The 14,349-nt window shown below is 39.3% G+C and overlaps 1 protein-coding gene across 2 annotated transcripts in view; it reads left to right on the top strand.

Moving 5' to 3' along the window:
• The window catches only part of Sncaip (synuclein alpha interacting protein), a 144,104-nt gene that overhangs the window by 106,095 nt on the left and 23,660 nt on the right, over positions 1-14,349 (top strand). For both annotated transcript variants that reach the window (XM_052201394.1, XM_052201395.1), the window contains exon 6: positions 7,336-7,449. In XM_052201394.1, coding sequence (XP_052057354.1) covers positions 7,336-7,449 — 114 coding nt within the window. The remainder of the gene's footprint in view (positions 1-7,335; positions 7,450-14,349) is intronic.

Here is a 14,349-nt window from a genome sequence, read left to right as displayed (position 1 = left end):
TCATTCCGCTCACTACCACTCTGAGATTTTGATGGTATTCCAGCTTATTATCCAACAAAGATAATCTCCAAGTCAGCCCACAACAGAAAGAAAACGATGACCGCCTACAGAATTTCTTCATTATTCATAGTGATTGCATTTTGGATCCTTACCCCACCAGGCTTTCTTGGATACTGTGTCAATTTTTCCTAACGTGGGAATAAGGAGCAAGGAGAATCAGATCAAGGTGTGCTATTAGGAGAGGCTCACACTTGGAAGCTTCTCTCAATAATGTGGGCTATTAATGGATCAAATCTGCGGTCAAACGTCGTTATCAGCGTCAAAAAAACTGAGCATTTTTGCATTTAACTTTCCAAGATAGTGCGATATACTATCTGTCATACACAAGTGTGTACAAATTAATGCCAATGGGGATTGAGTTAAAACCTAGACCATAAGACACACACACACACACACACTAGAACCTTTACTGCAGTAAGAGCATCCGAGATATGACTCATCTTGTAAAGGTTAGCTATTAAACTAAATAACTGTTAAGATTGTTGGCAGATAAATGATGAATTCAGTCATACTTATTAAGAAGCCAGAAGTGAAGTTCAGAGAAATCTACTACATCTTGTAATTCTTCATACGGATTGCTTCACATGGTAGTTAGAGCTTCTAAAAGCCAAATAACATCATTTTTATAAATAGAGTTGCATAGGTATTGAGTAGGGGTATTTATTGTCTGGCTAAATAAAACCACTTGTGAATTCACTAAAGAATTTATTATAGTAAAAAAGTATAAGTATATGCAAAACTTATTTTTTTAACTGTAATCCATTTAGTCAGTAAAGTTAAAAATGTGGTTTTATTTAATTTTGCTCCATGGTAAAGTATGACTCAAAAGTTGCATGGTAAATATTTGTTAGAAAGAAATCTAGGATACTGGGCAGGGATGTACTTTTCTTTGGTTGTGAATGTTCAGATCCTTGTCAGATCAGAACTGAGTTTACTGCAACCAAAGGGAGAAAAGGGAGACTGATTCTGAAGGGAAAAAACTCATCTCAGTAGAGTCGAGTTCTGTGTGTTCCAAAGGCGACAGGTACTATGTTAGTAGCTACTAGAGGTAAAAATTTGAATAAGACATAATGCCTGTTACTAAGGAGATGATACACCTGGTGAGTAAGACAGGTACCATGGTTACTGGTGATCAGTGTCAGATGATAAAGTCAGTATCTAGGCCTGTGACATAATCCACGGAATTATGTGGGTGGCCTGTTGTCATTCATGGGCACATAACGTCAGATAGCTTTATAATGACAGATATCCTCACAGTGACAGATATCCAAATGTTGGCCCCTGCCATATTTGTAGAATGTCTTAAAGTTTATGCAATGTAGTTCTCATTTGTTTTCCTCACTGATGGTAGATGACAGAGCATTTCCTCATTAGGTAATTGGATGAAAACATCTTTTCATAATTGATAGGGCCTATTACATGTTTTGATGGATTAAAAGATTAATTTAGAGCATGGACATCCTTAAGGAACATAGTTGCCATTAATCCAACCCTCATTGTGAGCAGCTAACGTGAGGTACACAGGCTTATTCCTAAACCTCAACTGCCACAGCACAGCTGTCACCAGGTGGTCGCAGATGCGAGCTTACATGGCATTTTGAGTTTTAATCTGATGGGAAAAAGAAAACACGTCTTAAACCCACAAGGCTGAAAAACTCTTTTAGATTCGGGGTCTTGGGCTTCTGAATGATCGAGGAAGTATTCTTTTGCTCCATCATTCCATCTGTACTGATGCAAACAGTAAGAACAAGCATTTCATAGAAGCACCCCCCGCGTCACAATGTGGGCTGATAGCTGTAGTTCATTCAGTGTGCTTTGGTTAACACAGAGATGAAACTGAGGTCCTAAGACGCCACCAGTCTTCTGGTTTAGAACCTTGTTTTGAATACATATAGCTACAAAATATTTCATCCCCCCCCCCATTAAACAGTTCTAAGAGGGGGCTGGAGAGGTGAGTCAGTAGTTATGAGCACTGGCTGTTCTTGCAGAGGACCTGGGTTCAGTTCCCATCACCCACTGAGTGGCTCCTAACTTGAGCTCCAGGGGATCCCATATAAGCACATATGCAAATAAGTAAAACTTAAAAAATAAAACAGCACCAAGCATGCTGCCGGTTATTAATGACAAACATATTTGGTACAAGTGGTCCAGGTTTCTTGCAGACAGGAGTCATCCAGAGACAAGATGGAATCAAAAGAGCATTTTTAAAGGGGCTTGGAAGTCGTAACAGTGCTTACAAACACCACTTTCTCATCTCAGACTCCTGAAACAGAACACAGTTATGTCCACTGCATTACGTTACAGACTTTATTGAATGTTTTCCAGGGGACTCAGGAGTGGCAGCTTTGGGTGTCTGTGCCCTTTGGAAATAGCCAAACAAAGCCATTGTGATGAGAGTTCTAAAGGGTCTGTTTTCTAGCACAGTCTGTTTTCTTTCTTTTTTTTTTTTTCTTGGTTTTTTAGATTTTGGTTTTTTTCGAGACAGGGTTTCTCTGTATAGCTCTGGCTGTCCTGGAACTCACTCTGTAGACCACGCTGGCCTCGAACTCAGAAATCCACCTGCCTCTGCCTCCCAGAGTGCTGGGATTACAGGCATGCGCCACCACCACCTGGCTTTAGTCTGTTTTCTAAAATAGGATTGGCAGAAGGAATTATTTTAGGACCTGAACAAACATGTAATCAAATCATTTATTTGTTGTTTGTTTTAACTTCTCATTTGGTCATTCTGATTAAGCCTAAAGGCAGTGTTGGGCAGTCTGGTGATGATGTGATGTCACACATAACCTTACAAAGATTTTTCTTAAACATTCAACTCCAAGCCCAAACTTGGGCAGGCAAAAGAATCCTGTTGCAGTTTAATAATGTTTTTGTTGTTGTTGTTTTGTATTCTTGTTACTTACATTTAAGACAAGTCATTTCAGTTTCAAACAAAGAAAAGAGAAAAAAATATTTCCTTCCATTCTTTGGATAGTATTGTATTTGTTTAAATGCTACCCACTTAATTTACCAGACCTAAGACTCAACTAAAAGAATTGTCTCTCAGGCCAGAGAGATGGCTCAGCAGTTAAAGAGTACTGACTGCTCTTCCTGAGTCCTGAGTTGAATTCCCAGCAACCATATGGCAGCTCACAACCATCTGTAATGGGATCCCATGTCCGCTTCTGGTGTGTCTGAAGAGAATGACAGTGTACTCACATACATTAAATAAACAAATCTTAAAAAAAAAAAAAGAAAAAGAAAAAATAGAACTGTGTCTCACAACACTTAAATACTTGTTAAATGCACTGAAAACTTTGTTTAGGACACAGCATATATTGGATTATGCAATAAATTCAATAAATTGTAAAGGATTGAAATATAAGCTTCCATACTTTTACCCATAATAAAACACAATTAGGAAACTAACAACAGAAAGAAAAATGGGATATTTACAAGTCTGTGAAATTAACCCACCCTAATCCAGTCAATAGACAAAAAAAAAAAAAAAAAAGACAATGGAAACTGAGTTGGGCTGAATGGGAATGAAAATATAGCACACCACTGCTTTCACTGGAAATATCTACTTATAGGGAGTCAAGGAAGAAGGTGGGGCAAAGAGGCGGGGCGGGACAAGTGGGCGGGGCAAGGAGGAAAGTTTCAGTCAGATGCTCTGGGAACTAGAGAAGTAAGACAAACTTAATCCAGAGCAAGCAAAAGATAGGAAATAACAGGACATAAAACAGGGAAATGGAGACAACAGTATAGAAAACCAACAAAGATGAATGAGGTTTTATGAAAAGGTAGGAAAAACTACTTTTAATTAAGTTAGACAGACCAGAAAAAGAGGAAGAAGAGGGGATGTGTCTCTGTTTACTAGAACAAGAGGCATGACCTTCTATTTCTATCTTCTGTGCATATAGTAATTTATACAAACTGTCTTGCCTCTTGTATGATCAAGAAGGCTCCCATTTCTTTCTTCATTCAGGAAGAATGAAGTTGAGTGGTTTAATGAGACAACAGCCTGGGCACAGTTGCTGAAGCTGGAGCCTGGAGAAAGAGTGGTCACGGTCACGAGAACCTGACACAACGTGCTGAGCTGGAGGGCAAAGCTGAGCTTGACCCCTAACTAGAGAGTGGGCTAGCCACAGCTCAAGAGCCAAGAACAGAAGGGAACTCAAACTACCTCCGTTTTTCTGGTGTCTGGCTGCTAATGTGCATTACCCGAATCTAGACAGAAGCCAGGATGTCAGACAGACACCCCAAACAGACCAGCCCCCAGGGCAGTAAGGAACACATTACCTGGTCATACCAATACAGGCACGTGTCATGTAATGACGAAGACACATGCAGAGATGTGTTTTCCCACAGTTTTGTCCTTGTACAAACACCACAAAGAATGTTTACATAAACATGATATAGGTCTGCTGTGTGGTGTTAATGCAGTTAGGAGATGGTAAACATGACACGCATGTGGGTACGGCTGGCATAACACAGCATCCTGCTTTACGGTAAACTCTTTGTCATAAGCAGGATTACAGGCTAAAAGAATGAAAAGCAGCCTAGTACAGTAAATACATAAACCAGTAGCACAAATGTTTGCTGTCAAGTGTAATTATGATTTTTATGAGACCTTCATACTATGCATATGTAGTCATGTAGCATGTCCCTGTAGCTCCAAGGACAGAGTAACATGTTTGTGATTGTATGAAAGTATGTGTGTGTGTGTGTGTGTGTGTGTGGGTGTGTGCATGTGTGAGAGTCAGTGTGTGTCAGTGTATATGTGTTAGAGTCAGTGTGTGAGAGTATATATGTGTGAGTGCATGTATGAGAGAGAGCCAGTGTGTGTATAAATATGTGAGTCAGTGTGTGCATATATTATGTGAGTGTGTATGAGTCAGTGTCTGTGAGAATGTGTGCATGTGTGTGCAAATGTGTGACTGTGTGTGTGTGTATATGTGTGAGTCACTACGCATGAGCGCATGTTATTTGCATGTGTGAGTATGTATGAGAGTCAGTGTGTATGAGAGTATCTGTGTATGTGTGTGTGTAGTTGGGAATTCTTGGCTTAGAATCCTGTTATTCAAGTAGATGAAGGAAGGAATTGCCTTTCCTGTCTTCCTTTTACTTTATCATCTTGGCAGCTTAAGATTCTAAACTCAAGAGCAAATAATCCTGTTGGATGCTGCTCATTTGTAATCCTTCCCCAGATCCCTAAACAGAGACCCTTTCTATGGTCGTGCCCCACAGTACGCAAGCTAGACAGGCAATTAGTGGCCTCACTTGTCGCAGAGTCTCTAAGAGCATGTAAGAGAGGGTAGAGCGTAGAGAATGCTGTGTTCATCAACCTGTGCTGTGTCTCATTTCACCTTTGTTGTGAGGCTGGGAAGGTCCTGCGGCTGCTGTTCGAACGTGAGACAGTTGCAAACCCTGAAGCTAAAGTAACTGTGGCTAAGCGGTGGACCGGGAACTCTCATTCATCTAGTCTGTGTGGATGCTGATCACAGGTTATGACACTTCAGTATTTTGTGATGGGTACTTATTCTGTGATGGGTACAGACACTGTCCTAATATTGATGGACTATAGTTTAACTGTTTTAATACCTTTCTGATGTTCTGAAAGGCTCACAGTGCTGAGAGTAAGATCCCAGTGAGGACTACAGGTAAGAGAGAATTTAAAATCCAGTCATGAGTCATGTGACTGCATAGAACAAAAGGCCTTATAAACCCCAGCGGGTTTTTCCTGTCTCCTTTGTGCACTGCCTTCCTTCATCCTAACTAGGGATATCTTCCGGCTATAGCTGTTTCAGACTTCTGTAGCACTAGTTTATCACTTACAAATAATAAATGATTCTTCTGTAACAACATTTTCATCTTTTAAACTTTTGATGGTTTGACTAATTAAAACACTTGCCCTGGTCATATAATGGAAATTGTTATTTTAAATATAATTACGTTAATTTTTCATGAAACATATGATCATGTTTTATTTGAGAAATAGTTGCACTATCTGATAAACTATAATTGGTTGAGGCTGGAGAGATTTCTCAGAGATTCAGAGCACTAGCTGCTCTTTGAGAGAACCAGGGTTTGATTTCCAGCGCCCATAGGACAGCTCACAGCTGTCTGTAACTGTAACTACAGTTCTAGGGGATCTGATACCCTCTCACGTCCTCCTGGAGTGGCAGATTTGCATGTAGTTCACAGACATACATGCAAGTGAAACATTAATACATGTAAAAATAAATAAATCTCTAAATAAAGTAAATTTTGACGATAGGTACTGATAGCTGGCAATACTATGTGTTGTCCTGAATATAAAAGAACTAGAATGTTCTCCTGATGTTTTTGGTAATATGAAATAATTTACCACCTTAGAAAACAATTTGACTGTTATTCACAAGGTTAAATATACACCCACCACAATCTTAGATATTCGAATTCTAGAGCTGGGCATAGTGGTACATGCCTTTAATCCCAGGATTTGGAAAGTAGGAGGATCTCTGAGTTTGAGACCACCCTGGACAACCAGAACTAAATAGAGAGATCTTGACTCAGATAAAGAAAAAAGAAGGAAGGAAGAAAGGATAAATTAAAGTTTAATTCTAGGTATCCATCCAAGAGAATAAAAACATTTCCAGAAAGACATAATTATATTTTAATTTTGAAAATTATATATATATATATATATATATATATATATATATATATATATATATAGTAGCAGCTTAGATAACTCTGAAATGAAAAAGAGCCAGCTAAAAAAGAGCAAAGTGCTCATAGTATCTGAACTTATTTGCTCAGTGCCAAAATAAGGAAGGAGAAAGCCATGAGTGGCTAGAAACTGTTGGAATTATTGCCAGTATTGTTAATTTGATTGGGGTTTTGTGTATGTGTGTGTGTGTGTGTGTGTGTGTGTGTGTGATCAACTTTGTACTAACAAATATATTTTAGAGTATGTAAGTTATGCCTCAACAGAGTAGTTTCATCCATTCATTGTTTACAGTGCTAGGGATCAAACTCAAGGCCTTGCATACACTAGGCGGGTACTCTACCACAAAGCTCAACAGAATGATTTTCAATAAAACTGATTAGAATCACATAAATGAATGCAAGTAAAAATTCCCCCACTGATAAAGCATGAATTAACAGGTCTTATCTTTATATTTCAGGTAAATACAAGCCAGACATAAAAGCCAAAATTCATACATCTTGCCATGGTAAAAATTACAGTCCCTGTGATATCTGTTAAAATTTAGTAATCTTGAATATCTTTCTTTTTGTCTTCTTAAAATCTAGAATGGTCAGCTGGAGTGTGTACGCTGGATGGTGAGCGAGACAGAAGCCATTGCAGAACTGAGTTGTTCCAAGGATTTCCCAAGCCTTATTCATTACGCAGGTTGCTATGGGCAGGTATAGAATCTCTAAGTATCTTTTCTTACATGTCTACTTATCTTTTATTATTAGGTCATCGAAATCAAAACATAACATCATAAAGAAATTCACAGATTTTAATGAACATTGATATTTATTATAATATTTTAATAAACACATGTTTAAAGCAACCCAGATATCTCAAGGCATAAATAGTGAAGGTAGTTATATTCATATAGTAAAATTTTATGAGGAAGTGTTAATTACACCATGCTAATAAAAATATATAATGTAAAACTTTCACTGTAATTTGGTACCAACTTTAAATTTTGTAGAAAAGGAAACTGACAGTAAGACTAGGGGGAAAAAAAAATACAGCCCAACGTATTTCCAGTCATTTTTGTGAAGAATGGAACAACAATTGACTTTTTAAAGGTTTTCAATTTGGTATTTTTCTGTTTTCTATAGTGAATATTTTTAACATTCATCAAAAAGAAAAATGGTAATGATTTGTTGAGTACAGCTCCAAACCCCAAATCTTTATAAATCATCAATCAAGGACTCCTCACCAGGACAAAGAGGAGCAGGTGGATTAAGTATAAGACTCTTGAATTAATCTCTGCACTAGTGCCTGTGAGACACTCCACTGGCACAAGCACTGACAACCTACTTCATTCAGTCCCCAGAGCCCATGTGGAAGGAAATGACTGACTCCACCTCCCATTGAGGGAGGTAGTTAAATCTTTTAAAAATGCTGAAACTACAAAATGTCAATCTCAGACTTTTAAATAAACAACAGCAACAAGGAAATCAGCATAGTATTAAAACAGATCTAATCAAATTGTGGCAAAGCAAATTGCTTCTCGTGTATCTAACCAGACCCTCTTTGGCTTCAGAGAATTTCCTGGTGGCAGTAAATTGCTGTGTTGCCAGTAAGAAACCATGCTCTTTGTTTGAGCATGCCAATCCCATTTCTCAAAAGGCCAGAAAATGTTACCATAGGCTTTCTTGCTCTCTTGTACTGTTGTTTGCTTTTTGAGATGAGGTCCTTCTGTGTCATCTATCCTACTCTGGGACTCACTACAGACTGGTCTCAATGATCTTCCTGCCTCTGCCTTCTCAGATTAGATGTATGCACCATCATGCCTGAGTTGGTCTTTCTTTAGTAGTAACCATACTAGCTGAAAGTTTGTTCTGTACCAGAGCATCATCAATTAATATAACACATAAACTAAGATAGAGTATATATATATAGATACACATACATACACACATATGCACATATATGCCCTGTGTGTCATACATACATATAGATGTTTCCTTTGCATGACAAGCTCCATGCCACTGGATCTTACATAATTATCTGATTCTCAAAGCATTCCTAAGAGCTTGCTTATTCTAATTGATGAAAAAAATAAAGGTGGAAAGTCAAGTAAACGACTTATACATTATTTAATGTCTATTAAGAGTAAAGATGAGATTTCCGGTCCTGTGTCTTCAGGGGCAGAGTTACTCTGTTGTCTCTGTATGGATAGTTTGAACACATTATTAGAATGCCATTGGTGGAGCGGAAGATGACTTTCTATAATTTTACTTAACATGTGCTAGCTGGAGTACCTCACATAGGCCACTGAAGTAAGAAGTCGTATAAATGCATGGAATTAAAAGAGAAAGAGAGAGAGAGAGAGAGAGAGAGAGAGAGAGAGAGAGAGAAGGAAGAACATTGAAGTTGTCAATAATTCACTGTCTTTAAAATATCAGAATTACATGTTTGCTTGCCTTGTGCCATCCACTGTTATAAAGACAGCCAATGACAATTGTTACACATATAACAAGAACATGTTACTATTGTGCTTTTACTAGAAAAGAGGATTGAAGTTGTTCTAAATTTCTCCAGTATCTGACTACTACTAACCTTCATAAGTCATTTTTGATTTTGAAAAAAAAAAATGTATTAACCTCTGTAATCGATGGCTTTGCATCTCTGATTTCATTTGCTCATTCAAAGCCTAATTGGGCCTTTGGAGTGTTTGTCGAAAGACTGCATAGTTGGGTCTAGGAAGGGAGAGAAGAAGGCTCACGGGCCTGTTCTGAGGCTCTGGGCAAATGACTGGGCATTCAGCATTCCTCAGGGAAATATCAGTTAGATGCCAATTTCTTTATTCATGTCTCACAGCGTTGTTTCTCAGAATTCTTAGCTGTTGGAATAGAACAAAAGGACATGCCCCTTGTGGAAGGGCTGCGGGAGCTGCTGCTTACCGAGCTAAAAATCGAGGAAAAGGTGGAATCTAATCTGGTGGCCTATCTGAAGAGATTTCTCAACCATTAGCCTCACGCTGGGATTCATCCTGAGGTGGTTCTGGAATGAGATGTATTTGTATGACATAAAATGCAGATTTGAGGGAAGCCATCCAGTGGTACCCTTCAAAGAACAGACTACCCCCCATGGAAAATATAAAGGCACATTTGATCTGCCAATACTGTCCAGTGTCTCCATCCGCCACAGCCACTTATGTAACAGCTAGCCTGCAGAGCAGCTGAACTTGGAACCGTTACAAGGCTAATATTTCCACAAGGAAGATTGCTATTGAACAGTTTTCTAATGGATTCAGCACATGCAAGTCTTTCTCTGCCGGGCGGGCACCAGAGTGCGTTCTGATTTTGTTTCTTCAGTAAATACCTTTGGAAAGGATAGGACCAACCAAAGAAAATCACTCTCTGCTTCCTCTACTTGCTCTCTGCCCTCCTATAGATCTGTAAAGAACAGGCTCTGGTTAGCTCCCAATTTGTGTCGCTTTTTCTTGTAAAAGTTACCGTTAAAGATTCTGATACCACTACCACGGGGTGGCCAGCAGTTTTAGTGGACTCCTGGAGTGATAGATTGTTAGGTGATAGGAATTGATTTTTCTCATCTTGACACTTGAAGTCTCTGAGGATGCAATTATTTCACTGCCTGGCTATCCCTAGCAGAACTAGCTACAGGGGAGCAGGAAGGTGAAAGTCTTGGGGGTACTGGAGGATCAGGTCAGGGGTATCCTTAGATAGGCCTGCTCTCCCTCCCCAGTGGGGAAGCTGCTGGCAAAACAATTGAGATGGAACTGTGTTAATTCAAAGCCATCCTCTGTGTGTAGCTTGGGCATTTTATTGAAACCTGAAGGTTCAGGACATGTGTCCTTGTGCCCAGGCTCTCAAAGCAGATTTCCTGCCTCCAGCTGCTGTAGGAAATGTCATGTCCTGCCTTGGTACATGGCCTAAGGGCTGTGTGACGTGCAACATCAAATCTGCAGAAGCAGCTTACAGCACCCCTGTGTGCTCTGCCTAGTCCTCATTTTAAACGTTGGTCGGGAGAAAGTTTGGTATTGTTTAAGGTCTCCTTTTGAATAGAGAAAAGGCTGGAAGAAATCTTGTAAATGGTCCCAGGCAACCAAGGGCCTGCTGAGGAGAGAGGAAGATGCATCCACATGCCCTGGGGCTGTTCTGTGATTCACTTTAATTAGGTAAATATTCCCTCCTGGACTTTATTATTTTATTGGCCATTGTTTCACAGTCACGGGGCAGACATAAGTAAACAATCTGGAAGAACTGTTGTTGGAGATGAAGGAAAAGTAGAAAACTCTATTCATGTTTTGGTTGTGTTCAGTTTTCCTTTTATTTTTTGTAAGTCTTGCCATGTCACATAGGCTGATGGAGAACTTGGGATCCTCCCATTTTAGTCCCCCAAGACTTGGGATTACAGACATGCACCACCACAGTTGGCAGAAAAACCTTGGATTAGCATGAGCATAAATTTTACACAAGGAACACTAATCATGAAAAGATATCACTAACCCAGAGCTCCAAAGCCTGAGAGCTGACAGCCAGAATTCACTCTGAACCTAAAGGCTCTATAGGATCATGCCAGCTAGAATCAGAGCTGTTAGAGAAATGAACAGTGGTGGGAATTTGTGCTCAAAAGATAGAAAACAGAGTCACAAAGATAATTGAGCCTAGTGCCAGGTGTCTGGGGTTTTATCCTACCAAGTCTTGGCTTGATGACTTTGCATGCAAATGCATAGAAAGAATAAAATTAAAAAGGGGGAAATCAAACAAGACAAGAGAAGAGAAAAAGGAGGGTCTCCTATGCCTTTGTGTCCTTATCTGTAAGATAGGACCCAAAGGTGTCCTGTCTTTTCTCACAGGTGATTTGGGGACTTAATGAGAAAAGCACACAGCCCAGTCCTTTGTATGCATTCAGTAAATGTTGGCACCTTGGCAGTTGGACGTCTTCCAATGTGCTGATTTTATTACTGTCAGTGTTGTTTACTTACTTATTTCACTTTAAGTAAAGCATAGGACAAACTTACCAAGGAATTATTTTAGCCTTGATATGCTTAATCAATTCCTACATGCATCTTTCCTGCCCCACCCCAACACACACACATCTTGGTCCTACATTTACTTTACAATAAATGATGTAAAATTATTAATAACTTTTTTTATACTTTCACATATTGACAGATTGGATAAATCTCTAAAGTGACACTGTGTTTTGTTTGATGATCTATTGTTTCAAACAAAGCTGAGCCCTCTGGTCTCACCACAAACTGTAGAGATTTTATTGATATCAGCAATAAAACTGTGACATACATTTTAATTAAACTTTTATTAGACTTTGTTCAGCACATCTTATAAATTGCATGTATTAAGTGCCTCTTTAAAGAGCTTGCATTGCCTTTGGGAACACTTAAAATGCAATGTTAAGACAGGTTATCCAAAGACCAGAAAATCCTCACAAAAGAAAATCGGTATATGAAAGAAGTTCTTGGTCAATAGATGTAAGTTGAATGCATACATAGATGTGTTGATAGCTGGATATGTGGGTAAGCTGATGGATGGATAGATGGATGGATGGACAGACTTTATATTGGAGAGTTATTCTGCAAAACAAATAATACAGACAAGCTTCTCTATCCATGTGACTGCTTTGAATGTTTTCTGAAAGCAAGACTTACCAAAAATGAATATCTGATATTTCATTTTTCTGCCATTTCTTCCTGCAAGGGCGAAAGAAAACAACACAGACAGACAGACAGACAGACAGATTGGCATGATGAAGGGAAGGGGAAAGGTGAGCGGGAGGAAGAAGAGTGGTTAGGAGGGGTGGTAAACATCAATAAATATGTATCTAGTCCATGTGGGCACCAATGAAGGCCTTTGTAGTTGGATAGAAGGCCATTATCTCTCTTGCTTATGTCTTGATGCATTTGTCATGTCACCATTTCATTCTAGGACTCTGCATCTCTGTGTGCCCCAGAATCAGAGCCCAGTTTGTCAGATAATGGGTGTTAAAGATCTTATGTGAAAACCAGGGAAAGTATTCATCTTCTGAAATCCATTCGGATAATCAGAAGACCATTTATACAATCCCTTTGGGTAGTAACCATGCAAATGGTATGACAGGCAAGTTTTTATTTCCTTACAAGAAATTAGTAAATAGGTTAATTGCCTTATCTTAATTTTAATATACATATACATATATATGTATATATATAGTTTTATTAGCTTTTACGAATTAGGTTTTATATGGTGCCATATTTTTTCTTTTCTCACCCCTCTCCCATCCCCCATCCTTCTCTTAAGTCAACTTACCCCAGTATCCTCCATCATACTCTTACCTCACTGTGACCTTTGACCTTTTATCCCCCTCGCCCTTTCTTCTACCTTTTGTCCTATTCTCATGATCTTTTTATCTAGTTTCCTATGAATGAACTGTACTATAGAAAACACAAAACAAACTTTGAAGTGCTAGGCAAAACACTGATCTGAGTCAGTAAAAGTCTGCCTTGTCTTGGTTAGAATACCCATTGCTGTGAAGAGATACCATGACCAAGGCAACTCTTATACAGGACAGCATTGAATTGGGGCTGGATTACAGGTTCAGAGGTGCAGTCCATTAGCATCATGGCAGTATCCAGGCAGATATGGTGCTGGAGTAGGAGCTGAGAGTTCTACATCTTCATCTAAAGGCCATTAGGAGAAGATTTGCTTCCAGGCAGCTAGGAGGAGGGTCTTAAAGCCCAAGTCCACAATGATACACATCCTCCAACAAGACCATACCTATTCCATCAAGGCCACATCTCCTAATAATGCCACTCCCTAGGTCAAGCATATTCAAACCACCACATGCCTTGTGTGAATCTTAGGTAAGATCTTCAACCGCTACTATGAGAAAAGATGAGTGGCTACTGAAGCTGTACAGCTGGTACTGGCTCAGAACACTCAGGGGCCAGGGCAACTTTTCTTTCTCACATAGCCCTTCCTGTCTTATTCTCCCAGAATAAGAACCTAGTCCCTTGCCAAGGGCCCTAGATTTGTCTTTACATTACCATATCTAGGATAATTCCTAGACTCAAAAAAAGTAGTATTCTAATGCAGATAATCCCATTACTAAAAGTCAAAACACTATGATTTTAGTGTCTGTACAGGAGAACATTCGATTGGATCTGAAAAATAGAAAACTTTGCATGACAAGACATTTTACAAATAGGACATTTCAAAAAACCTTAAACTCTTTTGACCTTTACTTGCTAAAGGAAGCCAGTAGAAATCAGACAACATTCTTCACTCTCCTGGGTAGTTTTATGTCTACTTGACACAAGCTTAAAGTCATCTGGGAAGAAGAAACCCCTCGCTAGTAGGTTGAGAAAATACCTAGTGTATCTGGCTGAAGAACAATTCACTGATGGAGGAGGACCCAGGTCATTGTGGATGGTGCCATCCCTGGGATGATGGTCCTGGATTCTATAGGAAAGCAGGCTGGGCAAACCATGGGGAACAAGCCAGGAAGCAGCATCTCTCTATGGCCTCAGCATCAGCTGCTGCCCTGACTTCCTCAGTGATGGACTATGATGTGGAAGCACCCCCAACTTGCTTTGGGTCGTATTGTTTTATCTCAGCAAT

This window comes from Apodemus sylvaticus, chromosome 13, assembly GCF_947179515.1.
Source record: "Apodemus sylvaticus chromosome 13, mApoSyl1.1, whole genome shotgun sequence".
NCBI classification, from domain to species: Eukaryota; Metazoa; Chordata; class Mammalia; order Rodentia; family Muridae; genus Apodemus; species Apodemus sylvaticus.
This window is presented reverse-complemented; position numbering and strand designations above follow the sequence as displayed.